The sequence below is a fragment of the Cherax quadricarinatus genome, chromosome 51, assembly GCF_038502225.1.
Source record: "Cherax quadricarinatus isolate ZL_2023a chromosome 51, ASM3850222v1, whole genome shotgun sequence".
Lineage (NCBI taxonomy): Eukaryota > Metazoa > Arthropoda > Malacostraca > Decapoda > Parastacidae > Cherax > Cherax quadricarinatus.
The window spans coordinates 10,698,804-10,722,649 of record NC_091342.1 but is presented as its reverse complement, the minus strand read 5'-3'; the positions used below and the strand labels follow the sequence as shown (position 1 = coordinate 10,722,649).

Genomic DNA, 23,846 nt, shown 5'->3' with positions numbered 1-23,846 from the left:
GAAGAAGGTAGAGCCTGAAGGAGGAGGCAAAGGAAAGCAGGTGCATGGGGAGGAAAACTGGTATAGTAGGCGGAGGATAGCTGATCACATATACTACATACGAGGTAAGGATGAGCAGTGTGTTTATTCCCGGAGACAGAGGCTGGGCTGGAGGGAGTGTCACACTGATGTCCTCACTTCATAACCAGGATTTTCTATCTATATGTAATTGACATCAGCTAGGTTTGTAGAAGTTGTACCATGTATTATTATTATTATTATTATTATTATTATTATTATTATTATTATTATTATTATTATTTATTCCACCACTATTAAAAGTGATGGGAATGTCGGCAGGTGAAGCATGCTGCAGGTGGATATATGATGGGGTCTCATTGCTTACAATTTTTAACCTCATAAGGAAAGATGTATTTTTTATGAAGTTACAACATGGGTAGCATTGTATAAATAGTGCTAGAATTATTACTGTTATTACTACTGAAAGCTGAACCCGTGTGGATTATTCAGCGCTAGGTCAACGTAACTGATCTCAAAGATATCTTTATGCCTTTGAGGGGCTTGCTCCAAGAAAGTAGATCTGCCTTTACTACCTTAAATCGAATTTGCATCTCATTCCTCCAGGAGCTGTATGATCCCTACTGGTTTAGGCTTCCTATAATGACTTGCTGGTAATTTCTAATTTTATTGTTTGTCTTAAAGCAATATTAATTTGTATATTATATGAAACATGAGAATACTAGTCTTAGTTGTGATTATAAAAATAATGAGAGTACTAGTCTTAGTTGTGATTATAATAATAATGAGAGTACTAGTCTTAGTTGTGATTATAATAATAATGAGAGTACTAGTCTTAGTTGTGATTATAATAATAATGAGAATACTAGTCTTAGTTGTGATTATAATAAAAATGAGAGTACTAGTCTTAGTTGTGATTATAATAATAATGAGAATACTAGTCTTAGTTGTGATTATAATAATAATGAGAGTACTAGTCTTAGTTGTGATTATAATAATAATGAGAATACTAGTCTTTGTTGTGATTATAATAATAATGAAGTACTAGTCTTAGTTGTGATTATAATAATAATGAGAATACTAGTCTTTGTTGTGATTATAATAATGAGAGTACTAGTCTTAGTTGTGATTATAATAATAATGAGAATACTAGTCTTAGTTGTGATTATAATAATAATGGGGGCACTAGTCTTAGTTGTGATTAAAATTTGGGGAAATTGTGGCAGGAATAACTAAATTTAAATATTGTGGGTTAGATGAAGGTTATAACATGAATTAATATCAAGGCAATTACTGTCAACAGGAACAGTTAGCATAATTTAGTTTATGTTATTTCCTAACCTCAAGTTTTAATTTGACAAAACAAGAAAACGAGAATTAACATTTCGTTTTTTTGCCATAATTAGAGTAAGTATTGTGCGACTAAACTTATGTATAGTAACGGTAGTAGTATTTTTCACTAATATTTTAACGTGGGAACATTTATTTTTATTTATTAAGATATTTAAAGTAATACAGTTAAAAAACTTTACATTTGAATAAATGTCAACATCGTTCTATATTATACTATACATTATTCGTAAGGAAGCGTTAAACTCGCAAGGATAATACAGTGCCTGGGGAACGGGATGGGTGGGATAATTAAGTTTGATCCGAGGAAAAAGAGGATAGCTCCAGTTCCTTGGATCAAGAGCCTTTTAGCACCAAAACAGCCCTCCCTCCCTCCTCCCTTAAAGGAAGGTCAGTATCAAGCGAGACATTGTCCAGAATGCATCGTTCTTGATAATGTGCGTGGGCAGCAATTGATTAATTTTTACAGATTTATTCCCCCCCTTCAGTGGGAGTTACCTTGATGCCATTAACGGACTCTTGAGCCAAGGCACTAACCCTATCCTCCCCTTCCTTGGATCTAACCTTCCAGTGTATGTGATCTCGACAAGTTTAATTAACATTGAAGATACTCAAGAGGTTATGCGGGCATATATACCGCAGTTTTGTATGACTTGCAACTAAGTTAATCGCATTTTTCAGTGCAGTATTAGAAGTACAACATCGTTTGCCAAACAGGTTTGTGTAGTAATGAGCTGCTTCAAAGAATACTGGGAAATTTTTCTTAAATAGTCTTAGATCAAAAGACTCGGCAGATGATGCAACATCCCCCAATGAACAGCAGGGGTCACTAGCACGTTAAGAGACAATACAATAAGTGTCAGGGGTCCGAGACTGTTCAACTGCCTCCCAGCATACATAAGGGGGATTACCAATAGACCCCTGGCAGTCTTCAAGCAGGCTCTGGACAAGCACCGAAATTCGGTACCTGACCAGCCGGGCTGTGGCTCATACGTTGGACTGCGTGCAGCCAGCAGTAACAGCCTGGTTGATCAGGCTCTGATCCACCAGGAGACCTGGTCACAGACTGGGCCGCGGGGGCGTTGACCCCCGGAACTCTCTCCAGGTAAATTCCAGGATCGATGAAATGAATTTCAAAAGGATGCAATAAGTGCTTCACCCACTGCAAACAAAAAAATATATGAACAAATTATTGAAGATGGGACACCATAAGCATACCTCATTATCTGTAGCTACAATTAGGTAATTTATATACCATACCATACAGCATACCTTGTTAATTTATATTCCTACAGATGGCATTCCCTGTGCAGCTGGAGGTGGCCACCTTGGTGGCTGAGCCTGGAGCACAAGCACGCACAACTACCGTGTTACCAAAGGCTCGCGTTACTGTGACAGAACTCACCCCAGTGGCAGATACAACCAATACATCCACTAGACGACCTGTTTTTGTTATTGACGACTCTCCCAAGCACCTTAAAACTGCAGGTACAATTTTTGTATTAAGAAAAAAGCATTATAATTAATTGTATAAACGCTACAGAGCATTCAGGGCATTCTAGATGCATTAGCTATACAATATAAAATGGTTTAAGAACTACTGTATATTAAGGGATAACCTTTATTAAAGATCAAAACCATCCTAATAATTTTGTTTAAAAAAAGTTTGCAGGTGTTGACTCTTTCTCCAACTTATACCATTAAATTGAATTATTGGCTTGTTATGGACATTGTTAATTTAATTTAATTTTGTATAGCCCTTTTGAAATTAACAGGTATGCTGGGTTCAGGACAAGTGACATCAGTGGCACCTACTGACACACTACGCCCCAGCACAACCGGCAGTGCCCGTTTAAGTCCAGCATCTCGCCTACGCATGAGCCCACTCATTGGGCGACGTCGAACTCGTGTCACACCATTGCCACCTACCACTCAGTTACAGGCACCTGATACTAATCATCAAAAGATATCCTTGGAGAATATGAGTAATGGTTCTCATCCCTTAGAAGTCTCTAAATGGAATAAAAAGCAATGGAGGGAGGACCAGTTCATCACTACCCATGATGGAAGCGAGGTTCCTTGGCCCAGCTCCTCTTCTGATAGTGGGTTACTGGATTATTCTCCCTCATCTCCTATAAGTACTGCTACTCCAGTCCTGACATCTACACAGGTATCTTCATCTTGCCTTACTGTATTATTATTTTATAGTAAAAAATTGTATAAAGTATTAAGAATCATTTCTTTTCTATTCTGATTCATGTGAATGAGTTTCAAGGTTGGTTATAGGGTACAAAGATCATATTTGCTACAGGATTGTGCTCACTTATCTAATGTCCTAACATCCTGTTGATGAAATTCAACTCGAAAGACTTGAAACAAGTTTACAGTTTAGTGTACATGAAAGTTGCAGTGAGATTCACCACAAAGTGACAGTAAAATTGTGCAGCAACAATAGTTGTTTGACTGAGGAGAAAACCAAATAATCCACTTCCTCTGTAAGCATGGGGTAAGGAAGAGACAGGTGTAAGGAGCAGATCATATACCAGTGACTATGTACAAATATACTATGACTGTGTTATAGTGTACAAAAGAATAGCTGTTGACAGCATAACCAACAGTGCATGACAAAAGTTTAGTTTGTAGGTGAAACCTGAAATGTCAGTATCTGATGATCTTCATGATTTCCCTGTGCCATCTAATATTCTGTTGTAATACAGTACTGACATTAGAACAAGAAATATAAAAGATCATGGAAAAAGAGAAGGTTCTTAGCTATGGAAATTAGTAAAATTAAGAAATTACTGTAAAGCCTCATTGTCCTGAATATGTACTCTGTAGAGCCGAGGAGAGATACATGATAATATATACTTGGAAGGTACTTGAGGGTGTAGTCCCAAACCTTCATTACTCTAACAATATACTAGAGTGAGATATGGGAGGATATGTTAGGTAAACCCAGTGAAAAGCAGGGGTACCATGGGCACACCTACTTTTCACTGGTATTGGAGTGTGAAATCCTCTGGTATGAAAAAGGTGTTTGCTCATGGGGTAAAACAAGCAGTGAAGGGTGTAATGCAAGTCCTATGTGCTAGGCAACACTATTTTGACTTTCTTAACGTAGACAATAATTTAAGATTAATTTTGCAATCTTTAATTTGCCACGAAAAAAAATTAAGATTGATAATCACATTAGTGTAGGTATGTCAGAATTTGTGGTAACCAGAGGACACATTTAGGGATATTTTCTGTAAATGATTAGGTTTGAAATAGTAATCAAAATACTGTGCTGTAAGTTCTATCATGTCCTATGTTGAAATGTTCTCTGACTGATTCCTCTCCTCTCAGCTGCATTTCCTATATTCATTTATATTGTTATTATATTTCATTAGTGGAATAGGGTGAAGTTAGTGCACTGAAATGAATCATTGCCAATTATGTGTTGTAAACTAGGCATAGACAGTTGATTTACTGTATATATTGATTTGACCATTTAGCAAAATTGCTTGCACACCTTTCACCTGAGATAGCTTTCATAGGTTTTTCTATATAGAAGCATTTTAGTATATCACCATCACTATCTTTAAGACATATTCCATTGGAGTGCATTGCAGGGTAGAAAAAAATTTCCCTAGAATTGAGCCACCATGAATACCAGGACAAGTTTAAGACCACAGGGTAAACAACTCCTCAAATGAGCAACATCAGGGCAGATCAAAGTGAGACACTTACAGATAATTACTATGATGGAAAATTAAACTCAGCCCATTTCTTCAAGAAGAAAGATCTTGTCTTTAAGCTCACTTAAGCATTATATTCAACAGACAACAGAAAATATAATACTATATAGTGTCTTAAAAAATTGATCTAGGTTTATAATACTACTGGAAAAATGAATTGGATGAAATAGGAAAGCCTGGCTTAAGACTAGAATATAAAGCAGATATAATTTGCCTCAATTGTTGCATGTAAGGTTGGAACTAGAGGCAAGTGTTAGGTGGTAAATATTCAAGTCTTTAAATCAGCTTGCTTATCTCATGTAGGTCTTTAAATTATTACCAGATCACCACTACTGTTAAATCCCAAATAGTAATGTAATAAGAGTCCTCCACCCACAGGGAGGCCACAGCCCCTGGATAGGCAGGTATACTGTACCTACCATCAACATTGCTTCAGAACATTCCTTCACTCACCCCCTCAGGTCTTCCACCTCACTCAGCAGCAACAAGAGTGATTTGTGAGCAGATAGTATTGTGTTATTGTCCCTGTGTTGATGTTACACGAGGTGCTCGCCTAGTTTATCTGAGTGAATATGGTGTCTTGTATGTCTTACACAGTAGCAGTGTAGCAGTCTTAATGACACGTGTTTGTCCAGTGCATATGTGTGAGTCTTGTTTAAGTCTGTAATACTGTAGCTGTCTTTATGACTATACTAGTTTTTGTTATTGGAATTACGTAAATGCTGTGTCCCTCTATTTTTGTGTGTACATGGCTAAATATGATGATGTTGATATCCTTGTGGGTCTTTATTTTATATGTTTGTGAGTTTCTCAAGCATCATGCAAAGCAACTTTTGTTAGTTTCTAAACTCATACATTAATTGACCTAAGATAATAATTTTTATAAAAAATTTCTTCTGCAAAAGTCATTTTGTTTCCAAATATTGTATTAAATTTATTAAATTATTTTATGGTTATCAAGTACAAGAATACCTAAGGTATCTCTAAAGGTAAGAAAAGCATGGCCTATTTCAAAACCAAAATTAATCCCACATTTTAAAGATTTTTGTATTGTGGTCAGGGTGATAAGGAATTTCTTCACTCAAGGCCTGGACATGAAACTGTTCACATCATACACGATACATACATTCACTCCACCTTACTGGGCTGCAAGGTTGAACCTTCATATTGAAGAATGGTAGTTAAGTAAACTAATAAACCAGTGGTAATTGGCTTAAGATAAAAAAAATACTGTACTCTTCAAACAGTACCAGCTTGGAACACAGCCGATACGTAACAGAACGTATTCGCCACCTAGTTTCAGCATTCAGTCAGCGGGCCAACAGAGTGAAGGCCCAAATAACTCAGCCTCCCACACCTTCCACTGAACTCTCTGATGGGGGTATGTAGGTTGTCTGCTTAAAGTGCTTCTGTTTTCATCTTGGTTAATATTTGTCCTATATCCTGTTTTGTGTTTATATATTCTTTTGTTTTAATCATTAGTGCCTCTTACTCTTAATGCTGCTTTTATTATTTTGCCATCTTGTTTTATTTATTCAGGCAGATACTCTGCTTAGAATATATGAAAGAGTTAGCTGCTCAGGAGAAGTTTGTTGAGAGGCACCTCATTAATGAATAAAATTTTCACCCATTTCAGGTGATGATTCTCACAAAGCCCCTGATGCACGCCAGCGGTTAGACTCCCTTGTTCCTGATGTCTCCTCTAGGTCCTCTTCTCTGCCCCGACTGGTAGGGGTCAACACACGTCGTGCCCAGCTGCTTCGGTGTCTGTATGGTAGTAGGAAGGCACTATCCTTCCCTCATGCTATGGAACCCCAAAGTGAGTGTCTTCATTTTATTTTATTATCTCTCCAAGCTGTTATTAGAATCTTGACTTTAAGGATGATCCTTTATCATTTATTTTGTGACTATACTCCTGACTCCTGATTAAGTAATTAACCAGCTTCATAATTAATATGAACCTAGTACCATTAATATTATGATTAATGGCTCTCATTTGTGGAGTTTTTAACTTCAATATGAATGCTAATAAAAGAGATTTAGGTGTGAATGACAAGAGTTCTAAATTAAAAACACAGATTATTTGGTCATCAGTAATATTTAGTGACAAATCAGTTAAATATTTTTAATATGCATTCAGATACTTAATCCAAATTGAATTAAAAATGAAGAGTAAATAATTTGCTAATACAGTGGAACCCTGAGTTTTGGCTGTAATTCGTTCCGGAAGGCTGTTCGAGTGCTGTTACTGAATGAATTTGTTCCCATAAGGAATAATGTAAATTAGATTAGTCCATTTCAGACCCCCAAAAATGCACTTACAAAAGCACTTACAATAATACACTTACATAATTGTTCGAGTTGGGAGGTGGCTGAAATTCGGGATACCACTGTATATTACTGTTTCAACAACTGAGAATAAGTGAGATGACAGCCACTCATACATGTACCACAGTATGTACTGTATAGTACCAAGGTTATTATGCTTTCATAATGATTAGAATTTTCATATTTTCCTCAGGCCGATTATATATCTCCTGGCTCCTAGTTGTGTGTATTGTTTATGTGTACAATGCATGGGTTATTCCCCTGCGGTCTGTCTTCTCCGAGTATCAGACAAACAACAACCTTGTCTACTGGCTTACTGCTGATTACCTAGCTGACTTTGTGTATATCCTCGATATTGTGGTGTTCAAGTCTCGAGTCATGTACTTAGACAACGGCTTTTGGGTTGATTCACCCAAGCTCATGTGTCGGTATTACTGGAAGACTTCCAAGTTTAGAGTAAGTTATTAAGTTATTTGTTCTCTTGTATTTTGGGTAACATGTAGAGACTTTCTCAGTCTCTTACAGCTTTCTGGATTAATAAAATTGAGTCAATGATTTGTGGTCATAGAATACCATTAGACCAGTGTTGTACATTTTTTATTGGACTATACCTAAATTTATTATTATATGACTGGATACATAATTTGATTTTTCATGTGCTGTACAGTTGTATAATGAAGATCTTGTAAGTGTATATACCTGATGACTGCTATATCTAGAGATCTTAGATTGGTCAGGAAAACTTCAGTATGTGAAGGGCTCTATCATTATACACTGGAACCTTTGTACTCGAACTTAATTTGTTCCAGAAGGTTGTTCAAGTGCCGATCTGTTTGAGTACCCAATCAATTTTCTTTTTTGTTGGCTGTTATCATTAATCTTCTTAGGCCCCATGGTGACTTATTTATACAAATAATATAAAAAAACACCAAAAAATGCGAAGAAACACGAAATAGTTTACAGTGAAGTTCTGGCAGGTTGTTTGTTTGGTCGAGTGCCGAGCAAACGGTCAACTACCGAGTGATATTTTTTACCGAACAAAGCTTTCAAATACCGAATCATTCAAGTAGGGAGCTGTTCGAGTACCGAGGTTCCACTGTACTTGATAAAGTTTCTCACTTGTATTTTGAAGGCCTTCTCATTTAGGTGGGGACAGTGGTTGATGAAATAAATTATTAAGTTTAAACAAAGTTAGTTATTAAGCCCAGCTTACAATTAGTCATAGTGTCAGAAAAGCCCATAGGATGCACAGCATTTTGGTAAATCTAATGTAAATACAAAGTTTTATGGTAATAACATTAATAATAAGAATAGTGATTATGATTGCATAATGTAGTATTTAGTAAAGTTTTAAAATTATTATTGTGATTGTAAATAATGTAAAGTAACAAAATAAATATATGTAATACTCATCAGTGTAAAACTTCGAACAAAGTTTACAAATGATTAGAGATTGTTAACTTGGTGTGTATACTTATATAATAATTTCTCCTCCTTAGCCTAAATGAAGTTAGGCTACATAGCTTTTGGATCTGATCTGTTTTGATCTCCCAAACAGTATGACTTGGCATCACTCCTGCCACTTGATTTGCTGTACTTAAAGTTTGGACCCATCTCTGTATTCAGGCTACCCAGACTTATAAAGGTAAGTGAGGCACTTGTAGGCTGTTGAGCTCGGGTTGGTTCACTGCTATATGTTATTGACCCCAATCTGAGGTTTGTATTTCAGAGCATTATGGTCAGTTTAAAAAGTACTGTATGACAATAAAGGAATTTTTGTATGCGAGCAGCTTTGACATGCAACAGGCATGTGTAAGTGTGCTAGATAGAAGGGAGTGGAGGCAAGTGGTTTCTTGATATGATATGCTGTTGAAATGTGTGGAAGGTGACAGTAATTAAGAGAGTGGGAAACTAGTTAGCCAGACTTGAGTGCTGCAGGTGGGCATTACAGTGCCTGTACTCTGAAAGGGGTGGGGATATTGTAGTTTGGAGGGTCATCTGAACTGTAGCATCAGATAGTGATGGGGTGAAAGTGTTTCCTCTTTTTTGGGTCACCCTACTTCAGTAAGAGATGCACGGTGGGTTAAAAAAAAAAAGCAACTATGTAAGTTTGGGTTAGCATAGAAAGAAGTTGAAAGTTCAGTAGAGGTAAGGTGTTTGTGCAAGATAAAAATGTATGAAGATCATGTTGTATTTATTTCAGATTGTTTAAATCTTGCATCTCTCCATCAGATTCACACCTTCTGGGAATTCTTTCACCGTCTGGACTCTGTACTGTCTTCACCTCATGCCATTCGAGTGATCCGAACCGTCCTCTACATGCTCTTCTTAATTCATCTTAACACCTGTTTCTACTATGGCTTTTCCAAGCTTGAGGGCATTGGCTCCAACAAATGGGTTTTCCAAGGTGTAGGCAATGCGTAAGTTAAAAGGAAATTTTTAGAATATTTAGGAAAGTTAGGGGGTGTATACACAAATAATTTACATTGAAGCATGCAAGTGAATGATATTTAGGTTCGGAGCTGTTTGTTGCAATTATGGATTTAGGAAAAACTTATGATAAGGTGGATAGGTAAACAATGTGGCAGATATTACAAATGCATGGAATAGGTGATAGGTGACTAAAAGTAGTAGAACATTTATGAGGAGAGTGAGGCTCAGGTTAGGATATTTAGGACGAAGGACAACTGTTTTCCAGTGAAAGTAGGAATTAGACAGGGATCGTGATGTCATCTTGGTTGTTTAACATATTTATGGATAAGGTAAAAGAAGTGAATGCTAGGGTGTTAGGGAGAGATGTGAGATTAAAAAAATGATGAATCTGATAGAGTGGGAGTTGTCATTGTTGATGACATAATTCTTTTGGGAGATTCTGAAAATAAGTTGCTAAGGTTGGTAAATGAATTTGGGAGGATATGTAAAAGAATGAAATTAAAAGTGAACATAGAAAAGGGCAAGGTGATGAGAATAACAAGAAGTCTCGGTAGTGAAAGATTACTTAGTATTGTTGGTATGAATATATGGTGACTGTAGAACTTGACCAAATTATTTCTGTACTACCATTTTCTCCCCACAGATATATCCGGTGTTTCTACTTTGCTACTAAAACAGCCACCAGCATTGGCAAGAACCCGAAACCTGAGAATGAGGCTGAATATCTATACATGACATGTTCCTGGTTGATGGGTGTGTTTGTCTTTGCTCTGCTAATTGGCCAGGTAAAGCAAAATTCCATTCTTCACCTAATAATTGGGTAGTTGAAATATGATCATTTTTATCAATCGCTAGTTGGCTTGGGCAGTTGATTTGCTTAATCATTTAACCAGTTATTGTGAATTTAATCTCTTGTTAAGTGCATTTAACTTTGCTTTGTTTATCCAAATTATGGGGTTGCATACATATTAATGATATATGATGATTCTCTTTAAATCACTTGTTCTTATTAGGATGGAATATTGCTGCACACTAACAGCCCATTTCAAAGCAGGCAAAATTGTAGACCTGGAGAATGTACAGAGAGCTTTCACAGCATATACATGTAGTGGCCCGGTGGCCTGGTGGCTAAAGCTCCCGCTTCACACACGGAGGGCCCGGGTTCGATTCCCGGCGGGTGGAAACATTTCGACACGTTTCCTTACACCTGTTGTCCTGTTCACCTAGCAGCAAATAGGTACCTGGGGGTTAGTCGACTGGTGTGGGTCGCATCCTGGGGGACAAGATTAACCCTTTCAGGGTCCGTCCCGTAGATCTACGGCTTTACGTTCAGGGTCCAAACCGTAGATCTACGCCATGAGCTCAGCTCACTCTGATAAACTGTGAGTGGTACATTTGGGCCTAGATATGAGAGAATACATCTATGTGGTATGTGTGCACCACATAAAACAGATCCTGCAGCACACTGTGTATAATGAGAGAAAAAAAATGAAATCATGATTTTTCGATTAAAACAGCAACTTTGCAGTGTTTTTTCGTATGTTTTTTATAGTTGTATTTGCGATTTCTTGGTCTCATTTGATAGAATGGAAAACATATTACAGAAATAGAGATGATTTTGATTGGTTTTCGCACTGGAAATGGCTTGAAACTGAGCTCAAAGTAGCAGAAATGTTAAATTTTTGCCGATATTCAAGAGTAAACAAACGACCTCATACGTCTAATACACGTCAGCTGGTGGGTCTAATATACATTCACAAATATGGTGATGATATTTATACAATTATTACAGTATTTCATAACAGTAAATCTTCTATTTTTTGGTGTGAATAAAACTTCATTATGTGAATAAAAAATCAAAATGGAATTTATTTGTAAAGCCTCAAAACATAACTAATGAACAGAGAAAATGTTAGTTTAGTGCCAGGAATGCCTACATTGTTCATTCTGGACCCTATTTTGAAATTGGAATATTTTGAACTTTGTGTTAAATTGGCCAAATTAACAACTTCCGATCACTTTATTTTGTAGTTGAAACAGTTGACTTGGCGATTTCTTGTGCTCAATCGATAGAATAGAAGTAATACTAGTGAAATAGCTAAGAATATGGTTGATTGGAATAATGTAATTGGCCTAAAATGGGAGTCAAAGTCGGCAAAATCGCCGATTCGTAAATATCGCTGACACATCAAAATTCGTGAGAGCATAATTTCGTCAATTTTCCACCAAATTTCGTACTTTTTGTTTTATTACCTTCACAAAAAGATTCTCTACGATTTAATAAGAAAAAATAACAATTTTTTTTTTTCAAAATTCTTGGACACTGGTGCGTGACTCCAGATTTGGGCCTTGGACCCTGAAAGGGTTAAGGACCCCAATGGAAATAAGTTAGATAGTCCTCGATGACGCACTGACTTTCTTGGGTTATCCTGGGTGGCTAACCCTCCGGGGTTAAAAATCCGAACGAAATCTCTCTTACGATAAAGCACCTAAATTACTGAGAATGGGTGAAGTTCCTTGATTTGTACTCCCTGGAATGCAGATGAGAAAGAAACATGATAATATGCACTTCGAAAATTCTAGAGGGACTAGTCCCAAATTTGCACATGAAAATTGCTCCCTATGAAAGCAAAAGACTGGGCAGGAGATGCAGCATCCCCTCAATGAAAAACAAGGGTGCCATGAGTACACTAAGAGACAACATAATAAGTATCAGGGGCCCAAGACTGTTCAACTGCCTCTCAGCATACATAAGGGGGATTACAAATAGACCCCTGGCTGTCATCAAGAAGGCACTTGGCAGGTACCTAAAGTCAGTACCTGACCAGCTGGGCTGTGGTTCATACGTTGGTTTGCATGTGGCCAACAGTAAAAGCCTGGTTGATCAGGCTGTGATCCACCATGAGGACTGGTCACAGACCAGGCCAGGGGGGCATTTATCCCCAATACCCTCTCCAGGTATATCAGGAAATCAGAGCATCTTCCTTCAAGTTGATAATCTTGATGAGGAAATATTGTACTGTTCAACAAAAGAATTCTCAGTTTGAATGTTCACTTATTTTGAAATTTATTTAATTATTACTATACAGTATTTGTAATTCTAGGTAGTAGGTCGGTAGACAGCAACCGCCCAGGGAGGTACTACCGTCCTGCCAAGTGAGTGTAAAACGAAAGCCTATAATTGTTTTACATGATGGTAGGATTGCTGGTGTCCTTTTTTCTGTCTCATAAACATGCAAGATTTCAGGTACGTCTTGTTACTTCTACTTACACTTAGGTCACACTACACATACTTGTACAAGCATATATATACACACACACACCCCTCTGGGTTTTCTACTATTTTCTTTCTAGTTTTTGTTCTTGTTTATTTCCTCTTATCTCCATGGGGAAGTGGAACAGAATTCTTCCTCCGTAAGCCATGCGTGTTGTAAGAGGTGACTAAAATGCCGGGAGCAAGGGGCTAGTAACCCATTCTCCTGTATATATTACTAAATTCAAAAGGCGAAACTTTTGTTTTTTCCTTTTGGGCCACCCCACCTCGGTGGGATACGGCTGGTGCATTGAAAGAAAGAAAGAAGAACAAGAACTAGTAAGAAAATAGAAGAAAACCCAGAGGGGCGTATATATATATATGCTTGTACATTCATGTGCAATGTGACCTAAATGTAAGAAGTAGCAAGCCATACCTGAAATCTTATATGTTTATGAGACAGAAAAAAAGACACCAGCAATCCTACCATAATGTAGAACAATTAAAGGCTTCCGTTTTACACTCAACTCGGCAGGACGGTAGTACCTCCCTTGGCGGTTGCTGTCTACCAACCTACTACTTAGGGATGACCAAATCATCATTTAATTTGCAGCTTATGAGGTCTACAGTGCATTTGTGAACAGGGCCATCATGTCAAAACTTGGGAGCTTGTCATACTAAATAGTGTAATCTCCAATGCCATTTAAGAGATCTGAATTCTGTAAGTGTGCTGTTCAGCGAGTGATGTGTTGTCTTCAGTATTTAGTCTGTTATGAAGGTTTTAAAAATTTCCAGAGGTTGAAACACTTCCTTCTTTTGTAACCCATTTCATTGGTCTGCCACTGTTTGTGAAGAAGAGCCTTTAAGTATCCACTGATTACCACCAGCCTTCTTTCACCACTGAGTTTCTCATTTTACTAGTCTGTTTAGAATCTACATTATTCTCTGTTACATCGGGTTATTCTCACAATTTTTTTGCACTTCAGTCACTTTTGGCCTCAGTGTTGTATTTTTCCATGGAGTCCCATACAATCCAGCAGATTGTTAGGATCTGCCCACATGTAAAGAGCCAGTGTTGTGTGTGCATGTTGCAAAGATATAGGATTGGATTTTATATTTGAAACTGATTTATGAAATGTGTTAGTTTTCATTTAACCCTTAAACGGTCCAAACAGATCAACGTTTAAATTCGTAGTGCTACAAAAGTAGATCTACTTTTTTTTACATATTTTCAAATATAACAAAAAAAAAATGTAGATAAAAGTTTTTTTACACGTTTTCAAATGTAAAACAAAAAAGAAGATCTACATTTTTTTACATACTTTCAGATGTTGAAAAAAAGTATATATACGTTTGGACCGTTTAAGGGTTAATTGTTCTTCATATCTTTTCGACCTATGACGAAATAAGTTTGCAAATCTTTTATTAACCATTTACTGCATACAAAACTGTTGTCATTAGAATACAATATTCAGCCATAAGATATGATGGAAAATTGTAAACATGATAGTATGTTTTAATAAAAATATTCATCAGTTTATTGCTCATTCTTTATATTATTTTTATTTCTGTGTTATCAGATTCGAGATATTGTGGCTACAGCTACCCGTAACCAGAATGAATACCGGAAAGTGATGGACCAGACACATGCTTACCTCCATGGCCTCAACTTGCCAGCAAGCCTCCAGGAGCGGGTCCGCCTCTGGTTCACCTACACCTGGCAGAACCAGAAAACCCTCGGTGAGTATACAGGATAGACTGAATTAAAATGTACTGTAATACAGTATGTTTTTAATCCGATATTCCCAGTCCTAAAATATATGCTTAAGTTATGCGCACTGTTATTGAATGATAACTGGTTAGCTGGACTTGAGTTCTGGAGGTGGAGAGGAAGGATCCTGCGCTCTGAAGGAAGGGTAAGGATATTGCATTAGGTAAGGGTAATCTGAGTGTGATGTCAGAACACTTCTGGAAAGGGAGCAGTTAAATGAATGTTGGTGAAAGTGTTTTTTTCTTTGGGTTACCCTGCCTTAGCAGGAGATGGTTGTTTAGTTAAAAAAAAATAACTAACAATAACAACAACAAATATTAATAAGTTGCAGTTTTTTAACTGTAGTGTAGGTGCATCTCTGGCAAGACGGTGATGGAGTGAATGATGATAAAAGCGTTTCTTCTTTTTCGGATCACCCTGCCTCAGTGGGAAATGGAAGATGTGTTAAAAAAAAATCTTGTAATCTGATTATGATGTGGGTACACTTCTGGTAAGACAGCAATGAATGAATAATGATGATTATGTTTTCTTCTTTAAGTCATCACCCTGTCTTTGTGGGAGATAAAAGTATGGTGCATAGAATATATTACTTATTATTATTGTATGTGGAATGGTAAAACTTAAAAGATTTTATTTGTGTAAAGGACTGTATATTAAAATAGTATACTGTAGTTAATATTTTTCTTGCTGATAGAGTATGATAATTTTTGGTTACAGAAGTGAACTGTATTTCCTATTTTAATACAACTTATTAGCTTTTACTCTACCCTAAATGACTTGAATCACTACAATTCACTTCTAGATGAAATGAAGTGCTTAGAGTCACTACCAAAGAAGATGCGAACAGACATAGCCATCAATGTACACATTCAGATCCTGTCAAAGGTGCAGCTCTTTCAGGACTGTGACAAGGCTCTGCTGCGTGACTTAGTGCTCAAGCTGCAGCCTGTTCTCTATCTCCCAGGAGATTATGTTTGCAAGAAGGTGAGACAGATACACAAACACCACACCTGTTGTCTCTTAATTTACATAATTGCTTATAAATATCAAAGTTATTCATGGATTCTAACTATTCTCTGTAAAATAATATGCTCTAACTATGTATATTTGAATTTGTTAAATTTCAGTACAGAACTGTAATAGAAACCCCTTCTCCAGTACAAATCACTGAATGTAAAAAGAAGAAAAAAGCATTTCTTCTTTTTCAGGTCACCCTGCATAAGAATTTTCAGAATGGTTTGTGTACTTCATTGATCAACTATAGTGATTGTATAGTATTTTTGCAAGAGCTCAAAATGTTATAAATCATAAAATTTTTTTTACAGTATATAAAGTGTCAAAATTGCAAGCTATAGCATTTTAGTAAACTAACTTAATTGTATATTTATCTAATAATTATAACTTAATTTTAAGGCTTCCTGAAATACTTTGTATAAAAAGTTTTTTTTCTATAGTTTATTCATGTCACTTAACCCAATGTCAACTGTATACTGTACTTCACTTTATAGAAATAATGTAGTGTTTACTGTACTGAATACCCAATAGAAATAGGGCATCTCAGTACCAAATTCACTAAAGCAAATCCACTTAAAGCAAGGAGAAACATGTGTATCTTAATTGTTTCTGGGGTGACAGTGTGAATGAAACCGATGTGCATCACAGTCTCGGGTATTTACATATCCCTAGGGAGAAGTGGGGAAGGAGATGTACATTGTGCAGACTGGACAAGTCCTGGTAATGGGTGGAGAGCGAGGTGACGTGGTACTGGCTACCCTTGGTGAGGGAAGTGTGTTTGGTGAAATCTCTCTCTTGGCTCTTGCTGGAGGCAACAGACGTACTGCTGATGTAAGGTTTGTACAATGATTGCACCATACAAATTATTAGAGGAAGAAGTGTAAAATAAAGGAGAAAAAAGCAGGTAGATTGTATCATTGGCTTTAAAAAACACAGTGTAGTGTATTTTATGTGCTGTTATGTATTTGACAGTGCAGCTTAAAAATATTATTATTATTGTTGTTATTATTATTTTTAACATGGTGGCCATTTCATACTGAGGCAGGGTGACCCAAAAAGAAAGAAAAACCAACAAAGAAAATAAAAACTTTAATCATCATTCAACACTTTCACTGTCATTCATACATAATCATTGTCTTTGCAGAGGCGCTCAGATACGACAGTTTAGATGTCCCTCCAAACAGCCAATATTCCAAGCCCCTCCTTTAAAGTGCAGGCATTATACTTCCCACCACCAGGGCTCAAGTCTGGCTAACTGGTTTCCCTGAATCCCTTCACAGTATTATTATTATTATTATTATTATTATTATTATTATTATTATTATTATTTTTATTATTATTATTATTTTAATTATTATTATTATTATTATATTCAAATGTGGTGAATCTGCATAGATCCCTTCAGTGCTGTTCTTCCTTCTGAGCTATGTTAATACATTATTATTTATTGTTCAATTGTGAAAGTTAATTTAACACTTTCACTGTCTCCCACATAGTTCTACATCATTGATGCCAGTGTCACTAATATAGATCTACATTTTAAGCACAGTAATCTCAAATATGCTGTGAGAAGTAAATTTTGGCCTAGATAGGAGTGTGCACAGTATAAGATAAATCCTACCCCGCAAAGTGCATGATACACATGATTTTTAGCAAATTTTCTGAAGGGTAAGGCCTCCCCAGCCCCCTGGTTTGTATTATGGGTTTTTACTAGGCCTGCTTCAATTGTTGGGATGGCCTAAACCATGACCAATCATTCTTGGTTATATTTTATTAATCCGAGAAATAAGGTAAAACTTCACTTTTTTTTTTTGATGACGGATTCAAAATGAAGGGCAAGTGTTATACAGTGGAACCTGAGCTTACAAACTTAATCCGTTCCGTGACCCTGTTCATATGCTGAGTCAATTTTCCTCATTTAAATTAATTGAAATGGCATTAATCCATTCCAGAGGAATTCCTGCTCTCAGGAGGCATGACAATATGACGCTAATATCAACTCTACGGCTTATCTATCACAATTCATCTAATATGACATAATAAACAATATAAATAACATAGAAACCTGATATACACTCTAGAATGAATAAAATATGTCATTATGTATGTGGCTAGTGGTGATGGGGGCAGAGAGTTGTTGTGGGCATTCTCGCTACTGCTATGAAAATGTCTCCCCTTCAGAGGTGTTATTATAAGAGAAAATGAAGTTTGTGAGTCTAACTACATTAGATCACAACTTTCATAAGGAAAACATAATGTAGAAATAAACTGGTGTACGTACCCTGGAGAAAAAATGCTGGCAAAGGTTGACGGTGGAAAAGATAAGCAGAGCGGTGTATGCTGTCAGGAGTTCATTTCGTTTCGTCCTTTTTAAGTAAGTAAGTAAGTTTATTCAGGTATACACAAATACAGTTACATAGAATTATCATACATAGCAGCATATGTGTAGAGAACCTAGGATAACCCAAAAAAGTCAGACAGAGTGACTTATTTCCATTGGGGTCCTTTTACCTTATTATTATAATATAAAGGTTATAATATTTTCTTATTATTCTACAATGAAGATAACATCTTATTATCATACCAAAAAGACTATCTACTACACCAAGGTTATTAAGACTATCTACAATACGAGGGTCATTACTAGGAATATGGTAAAATTTACACGTATGTTAGCTAAAAAATAGAAAATCATTCCCCTCCCTTTCTGTAGCTACATTCATCAGACACCTTTTGACACTCTTCTTGAACTGGTTCATGCTATGACTGGCTTTGACATGTGCAGGCAGTCTGTTCCATTCCTTTATTGCTGTACAATAAAAGGTGTTTGAAGCCTGGCCACTGACTGTGGGTACTACAAAATTGTGCTCTCTCCCCCTAGTACTATGATTGCTTTGGTTCCCAACCTTGACAAAATTGACAGCAAGATATTCTGGACATTGTTTGTGAGCAATTTTATAAACATGATTTAGCTTCAGTTGTTTTACTCTGTCTTCAACATTCAGCATATCCAACTGCTGTAATTCGTCCAGGCCTACATGTTCTCTTGGTCCCAGCCCCAGGATGAATCTTACGATTTTGTTCTGGGTGATTTGCAGTCTATCTTTCAGTTTTTTTGTCAAGGCAGAGTACCAAGAAGAGCAAGCGTAATCCATATGGCATTGTATAAGGGCTAGACATAGGGTCCTGCGAGCCTCAGTAGGTAGACACTGTGCTTGTCTATACAGGAACTTCAGTCTGGCATTCGCTTTCTTTACTACACTGTTCCCTATCAATTCTCCTGACATGCATGGGTCAAAGGGGATTCCCAAATATTTTACTGATGAAACCAAAGTGATGGGCTCCCCATTACATTGAACATTAAAATTATTTACCCTTCTCAGTTTATGTTTCGTGCCAAAGAGAACGGCTTCAGTTTTCCCTAGGTGTAATGATAGTTTGTTGTCTACTAACCATTTGCTGCAGGACTCCAGTTCCAGTGTTAAAACATTAGCAATATCTTGTGGGTCTTTACCTGACACTAACAGAGCACTGTCATCTGCATACAGTAGGAGTTTGCACTTGACACTGATAGGCATATCATTGACATAACATAAGAATAATAAGGGACCCAGAATACTACCTTGGGGAACTCCACATGTTATCGGCAGGGGTTCTGATTCTGTTTTGTTGATTTTGACTATTTGTCTCCTGTTGCTAAGGTAGGACTTAAACCAGTCTACAGAACCTATACCAATAGCTTGAAGTTTATTACATAATATATTGTGGTTGACAGTATCGAAGGCCTTTTGCAAGTCTAAGGTTACCATACCTATGAGGTTCCCCTTTGACATTTCAGTTCTCAGGTAATCCATCAGATTAATCAGGGAGGTGTCGGTTGAGTAGGATCTTCTAAAGCCCGATTGATAGCTATGGAGAATGTTGTTGTCATTAAGGTACTTAACTACTTGAGAATACACCGCCCTCTCTAGAATTTTAGATATTATACTGAGTATACTAACAGGCCTATAGTTGCTTACATCAGACCTACTATTTTTCTTGAAGATAGGAGTAACTCTGGCCTACTTGAACCCCTCCGGTACGGTATTAGTGGTGATTGATAGATTTATTATGTGAGCAATAGGGATTGACAGTTCAGAAGCACCATCTTTTAGGAACTTAGACGGGATGTTATCAGGGCCTGTGCTCTTAGTTGGGTTTAACCTGCTTAGTTCTTTTTGAATAAAGTCATGAGATACACTTACTAGTTGACAACTGTTTGGGGTTACCCTTTTATTGGTATAGTATGTTTGAAACTTATGAGAGTCTGTGTTAAAGGTATTTGATGCAGCTGGTAGTTTACTTGCTAGTGTTGATGCAACAGATGTGTAGTATGAATTAAAGCAATTTGCCACCTTAGATGTTTCGTGGCATACCTCATTATCGATAGTGAGTACTATGTTAGACCTATCTACTAGCTTATGGCTATACCCCAACTGTTTTAGTTGTTGCCAGAGCTTTCTGGGGTTATGCTTATACTCTTCAATTTTTGAGCAGTAGTGCTTTGCCTTTGCTCTTTTTATAAGTCTCTCTACTCTGTTCCTCACCCTTTGGAATTCATTTAGTGCTGCAATATCCTGTCTGTTTCCTTTAAATCTTTTTAGCAGCTGGTCTCTGAATTTCATATTATCTAATATCTCAGTATTCATCCAGGGTTCAGTTCTTCATTTAATCCTAACCTCTTTAACTGGTGCAATATTATCAAGGATGGTAGTGAACATTGTTTTGAATTTTTCCCAGGCATCGTTTACGTCCATGCAACTTGTTATCTCTGTCCAGTCACAATTGTGTAGCCTATTTACCAGTGTTTCTTTACTGTAGTTTCTAGTTGACCTCATTTTTATTGTCCTGTGTAGGCCTATCCTATCCCTAGTGATTTTCCTGGTGCAGTAAATGATGAAATGATCACTAAGACCTGTGGTAATGACGCCTGACTGACTAATGTTCTCAGAGCGGTTACAAAGTATGTGGTCAATTAGGGTGGCTGAGAATTGTGTGATCCGGGTTGGAGTATTAATTAGTTGAGTGTAACTATTTAATCCTAGAATTTGCTTATACCGAAAATGTACAGAGAACTTTCACGGCGCGCATAACGGAGATAAAACACCTCAATTATTGGGAGCGCTTGAGGTTCCTAAACCTGTATTCCCTGGAACGCAGGAGGGAGAGATACATGATTATATACACCTGGAAAATCCTAGAGGGACTAGTACCGAACTTGCACACGAGAATTACTCACTACGAAAGCAAAAGACTTGGCAGACGATGCACCATCCCCCCAATGAAAAGCAGGGGTGTCACTAGCACGTTAAGAGACCATACAATAAGTGTCAGGGGCCCGAGACTGTTCAACTGCCTCCCAGCACACATAAGGGGGATTACCAACAGACCCCTGGCAGTCTTCAAGCTGGTACTGGACAAGCACCTAAAGTCAGTTCCGGATCAGCCGGGCTGTGGCTCGTACGTTGGTTTGCGTGCAGCCAGCAGCAACAGCCTGGTTGATCAGGCTCTGATCCACCAGGAGGCCTGGTCACAGACCGGGCCGCGGGGGCATTGACCCCCGGAACTCTCTCCAGGTAAACTCCAGGTACCTTTTGCATAGCCCGTTATTTTGCTGCTGAAAACAGATATTGAAGTCGCCCAGTATTATTGTCTCGCAATTGTTTTCAAGTCCAGACAAGACTCTGGAAAAGTCTTCTAAGAACTGGTCCTGGGTAGGAGGGCGGTAACTAGTTCCTACTAAGATGGGTTTGGTCTTAGGAAGCAGCACTTCAAACCATAGAATCTCCAGTTTATTGTTATTTAAATCAGGTCTTGGGTTGTAAGCTAAGTCATTTCTAATGTAGGCACATACTCCACCACCCTTTCTGTTCCTATCTAAGCGTTTTATATTGTAACCATCTATTTTGACCTCGTCGTCAGTCACCGTATCATCCAACCAAGATTCAGAGATGGTTATAACTGCCGCCCTAATTTTGTTAGCTAGAATCCTAATCTCTGCCAATTTAGGAAGAAGTGATCTTGCATTGACATGAATAAAGTGAAGGCCTGTTTTCATAAAACAGTCATAATCATCAATATATGGCAATGGGTCATTTGTATTAAAATTAGGTAAATCAATGTGATCACTGCTTAATCATTTAATTGCTACACTCTTAATGATACACTTAATTGCTTTACTTTCAAGAGTGTAGCAATTAATTGCTACACCCTTAATGCTACACTTTATCACTGAACTTAACCGCTACAATTTTTATTTTTATCTCGCTTCCCTATTCACTGATTTTTGGCTTTTTCTCCACACTATTCACACTTTCATCTGCAGGACATTTCAATAAAAAACTGTCCAAGGAGGTTTGTTTCTTCCTCCTTTCAGAATCTTTTGGCATTGTTTTGGTACTCTACCATCTCGTGGTGGCATTCTCAAACTAACTTATTATAGTACTTACTATTATTATAATTATTATTATAGTATTATTATATTATTATTATATGTATTAATATTATATTATTATTATTATTATTATTTTTTTTCAACAAGTCGGCCGTCTCCCACCGAGGCAGGGTGACCCAAAAAAGAAAGAAAATCCCCAAAAAGAAAATACTTTCATCATCATTCAACACTTTCACCTCACTCACACATAATCACTGTTTTTGCAGAGGTGCCCAGAATATTATTATATTATATATTATATTATATTATTAATTCATTACCTGTAAATATAAAAGAAACACTACCTGTTTATAAATTCAAGTCTCTTCTCAAAGATCACTTACTCACCCAAAACCAAATAAATACTGAATAACTGAACCTTATAAATTGTATATCTTAAATGTTTCTCACAATTATATCACATAAATGTTAAACCTAAAACCCAATCTAACTTTATTATTTTTTTAAATACACTACCTAACAGAATACTCCATTCTACTGAATTTACAACAATGCATGCAACCATATGACCTGTCTTTGTAATACTCACTTGTGCTTTATAGTAATCTGTTTACATTAATGTTTTTCACTGATTTCATCATTGCTTTGTTAATCTTAAGTTAATTTTAAGCCAGCCCGTAATGCTATGCATAGTATAAGTGGCTTTGGCATGCTGCTCTTATCTGTATTTTTTTGTACCTCTGTATGTGTGCTCAAATTATAAATAAATAAATAAATAAATAAATAAATTATTATTCCCACTTTGACAATTTTCTTCTTCTTATTCTTTTTAGTAATCTTTACAGGAAAAGGGGTTGCTAGCCCATTGTTCCTGGCATTTTAGTTGACTTTTACAACACGCATGGCTTACGGAGGAAAGATTCTTATTCCACTTCCCCATGGATATAAAAGGAAAAGTAATAAGACCAAGAACTATTAAGATAAAATCAAAGAAAACTCAGATGAGTGTGTATAAATAAACGTGTACATGTATGTGTAGTGTGACCTAAGTGTAAGTAGAAGTAGCAAGACATACCTGTAATCTTGCATATTTATGAGACAGACAAAAGACACCAGCAATCCTACCATCATGTAAAACAATTACAGGCTTTCATTTTACACTCACTTGGCAGGACGGTAGTACCTCCTTGGGTGGTTGCTGTCTACCAACCTACTACTACTAATCATAGAATTGATGAGGGAAAAAAGGTGAGTGGTGCGTTGAGGTATATGTGGAGTCAAAAAACGTTATCTATGGAGGCAAAGAAGGGAATGTATGAAAGTATAATAGTACCAACACTCTTATATGGATGTGAAGCTTGGGTGGTAAATGCAGCAGCGAGGAGACGGTTGGAGGCAGTGGAGATGTCCTGTCTAAGGGCAATGTGTGGTGTAAATATTATGCAGAAAATTCGGAGTGTGGAAATTAGGAAAAGGTGTGGAGTTAATAAAAGTATTAGTCAGAGGGCA

General features: G+C 36.9%; 1 protein-coding gene across 2 annotated transcripts in view; it reads left to right on the top strand.

Annotated features, from left to right (window-relative positions):
* Nucleotides 1-23,846, top strand: part of CngB (Cyclic nucleotide-gated ion channel subunit B) — a 53,162-nt gene continuing 29,316 nt past the window's right edge. For both annotated transcript variants that reach the window (XM_070095829.1, XM_070095830.1), the window contains exons 1-13: nucleotides 1-104; nucleotides 2,664-2,856; nucleotides 3,144-3,538; nucleotides 5,484-5,602; nucleotides 6,353-6,486; nucleotides 6,742-6,924; nucleotides 7,627-7,889; nucleotides 8,992-9,078; nucleotides 9,666-9,853; nucleotides 10,510-10,651; nucleotides 14,700-14,859; nucleotides 15,693-15,874; nucleotides 16,577-16,740. In XM_070095829.1, the coding sequence (XP_069951930.1) occupies nucleotides 2,664-2,856; nucleotides 3,144-3,538; nucleotides 5,484-5,602; nucleotides 6,353-6,486; nucleotides 6,742-6,924; nucleotides 7,627-7,889; nucleotides 8,992-9,078; nucleotides 9,666-9,853; nucleotides 10,510-10,651; nucleotides 14,700-14,859; nucleotides 15,693-15,874; nucleotides 16,577-16,740 (2,210 nt within the window). In that variant the 5' untranslated portion in view covers nucleotides 1-104. The remainder of the gene's footprint in view (nucleotides 105-2,663; nucleotides 2,857-3,143; nucleotides 3,539-5,483; nucleotides 5,603-6,352; nucleotides 6,487-6,741; nucleotides 6,925-7,626; nucleotides 7,890-8,991; nucleotides 9,079-9,665; nucleotides 9,854-10,509; nucleotides 10,652-14,699; nucleotides 14,860-15,692; nucleotides 15,875-16,576; nucleotides 16,741-23,846) is intronic.